General features: G+C 46.7%; 1 protein-coding gene across 1 annotated transcript; it reads left to right on the top strand.

Annotated features, from left to right (window-relative positions):
- Positions 1-868: 868 nt before the first annotated feature.
- LOC136521591 (uncharacterized) lies at positions 869-1,204 on the top strand. The gene has a single exon (XM_066515340.1). It carries the CDS (start codon positions 869-871, stop codon positions 1,202-1,204), a length of 336 nt encoding a protein of 111 aa, XP_066371437.1.
- The last annotated feature ends 744 nt before the right edge of the window (positions 1,205-1,948 follow it).

Raw genomic sequence — 1,948 nt, 5'->3', positions numbered from 1 at the left:
ACAACCATCGAGCGCCTAGTAAACAACTGAAACTTCTACCTTACAGCAAGTACCTCATGTCAGATACAGCCTATAAACAAGCGAAAGTTGTACCTTATACACGAAATACCTCGGCCCTGTTCGTTTTGCTAAAATTTGGATTACGCTGATGCTGATGCTGAAATGCTGTGAGAGAAAAATATTGTTGATTCGTTAAAAAGTACTGCTGATGTAGCAGAATATGCCCAAAATAAATAAAAAAATTGTACCGCCCATGGCTGTGAATCAGATTGAAGCCCCATCAAATAAAAAATGCGAGACACCGAATGTACAGCACTTCAGCACAGAAAAAATGCGAACAGGCTGAATAAAGCATCACCACCTAGTGCATACTCATCTTTAATTTCTCGGATGTACAGCACTTCAGCACAGCTGCACAGTCGTCTCTTCTCTAATGCCAATCATTTCAGGTATTGTCATTATTAAGTTTGCAACACACTTTTGACACCATAAAAAAAACGAATCCGAATATAGTACAGTAGTACCACTTTGACCAAACTGATGGAAGATGTAAGCGTGTAGTATATACGTATAGCGAAGAAAACCAATATGGACGGCTCGCGGCTGTGATGACTTCGTCGGAGTCAATGCGAGTCCGAAACGGGCACGTCCGCGTCCCCACGGTTGGCGGCGCCGGCGGAACATGGCCCGACTCGATTTGGTCACGCCGCCTCTATAAATATAAATGAATAATAACGCGGCAGCAGCTGTATGCATCTCAACTTTCCCGGCCGTCGCGTACGTACGTGCTAGACAGCAACCGCTTCGTCCCGTCGGCGGTCCGTCGCGTGGGCAGTGGGCAACTGGGCAAAGGAGAGAGGACGACGGCATGGACAAGATCCTGGCCATGTCCCTCGTCGGCGCGGGGCCAGGCAACGTCTTCGGCCCGGGCATGAGCGCCGGCGCGCTGGAGAGCTTCGGCCGCGACGGGGGGCGCGCCAAGGCGGAGGGCATCAGCAGGGGTGCAGGTGCAGCGGCGGGCGGCACGAGATCGGCGTCGGCGGGGACGACGGCGGGGAAGTCCGCCGCCGATCAGAGGACGGCCGAGAAGGAGGCGAGCGGAGTCGGTGGCCAGGAGGGGCGCGGCTCCGGCGTGAACGAGACGCGGTACTGCTCGGCGGTGGACGGGAGGTTCTGGTTCGACGCCGTCGTCGCTCCGTACTGACATGCACGCCGCCCCGCGCGTGATGCAAATTCTTGGCGAGTTCATGTTTGGGCGTTTGGGCGTGGTGTTATTAGGATTTGGCACGTGTTTGTGAGTTGCGGTGAAGTTGTGAAAAATTAGGGCGAGGTAATTTTTTTTTATACCATAAAAAGCAAATTGCAACAAACGTTGAGAGAGAGACTGTAAATTCTAGCGGTGAAAAGTTAGGAGACGTACCATTGGACATTGCTATCTTTTCTTTGGTATATCTTTTCTTTCCTCTATTACAATGCGAGGCAATGTTCCGTGTCCAATAAGGACGGCCGCGGTTGCCTTGTAAAGATGTCCGCAGTAGTACTAGTACAATATCCTACTTTTGCCTTCATTACAGATTTACAGTTTACATTTTCTTCTTCAAACTTTTAAAACTGGATAAACTATCTCTCTCAACTCTCAAATTCGTTTAACCCCTACTCCGGTTAGAAGTGGTTCTTAGGTGGTTTTGTCATTTATAATTTTAAAAAAAATCTTGTATGCACTTAAGGTTTCTATACCAAAAATTTTCACTAAGCGTATAAAAGTTTGAACAAAATCCTAGAAATAAATTAGGGCACGAGAACACAAAAACAATGTTTATAATGAAAATATATCTAGATATTTCTAGAAATTAGATTTCACTCTAGGAAAATAGAAAAATAAGCATGAGACTATGGAAATTTTTCAAAGTGTTTTCATAAATGTATAAATGCGGCCACATAAAAAAAT

The sequence above is a fragment of the Miscanthus floridulus genome, chromosome 18 (assembly GCF_019320115.1).
Source record: "Miscanthus floridulus cultivar M001 chromosome 18, ASM1932011v1, whole genome shotgun sequence".
Classification (NCBI taxonomy): Eukaryota; Viridiplantae; Streptophyta; class Magnoliopsida; order Poales; family Poaceae; genus Miscanthus; species Miscanthus floridulus.
The sequence above is the reverse complement of the archived record's forward strand: the minus strand, read 5'-3'. Positions and strand labels throughout refer to the sequence as shown.

Coding starts and splice junctions, on each gene's coding strand:
- LOC136521591 (XM_066515340.1), top strand. CDS start 869: ATGGACAAGATCCTGGCCATGTCCCTCGTCGGCGCGGGGCCAGGCAAC.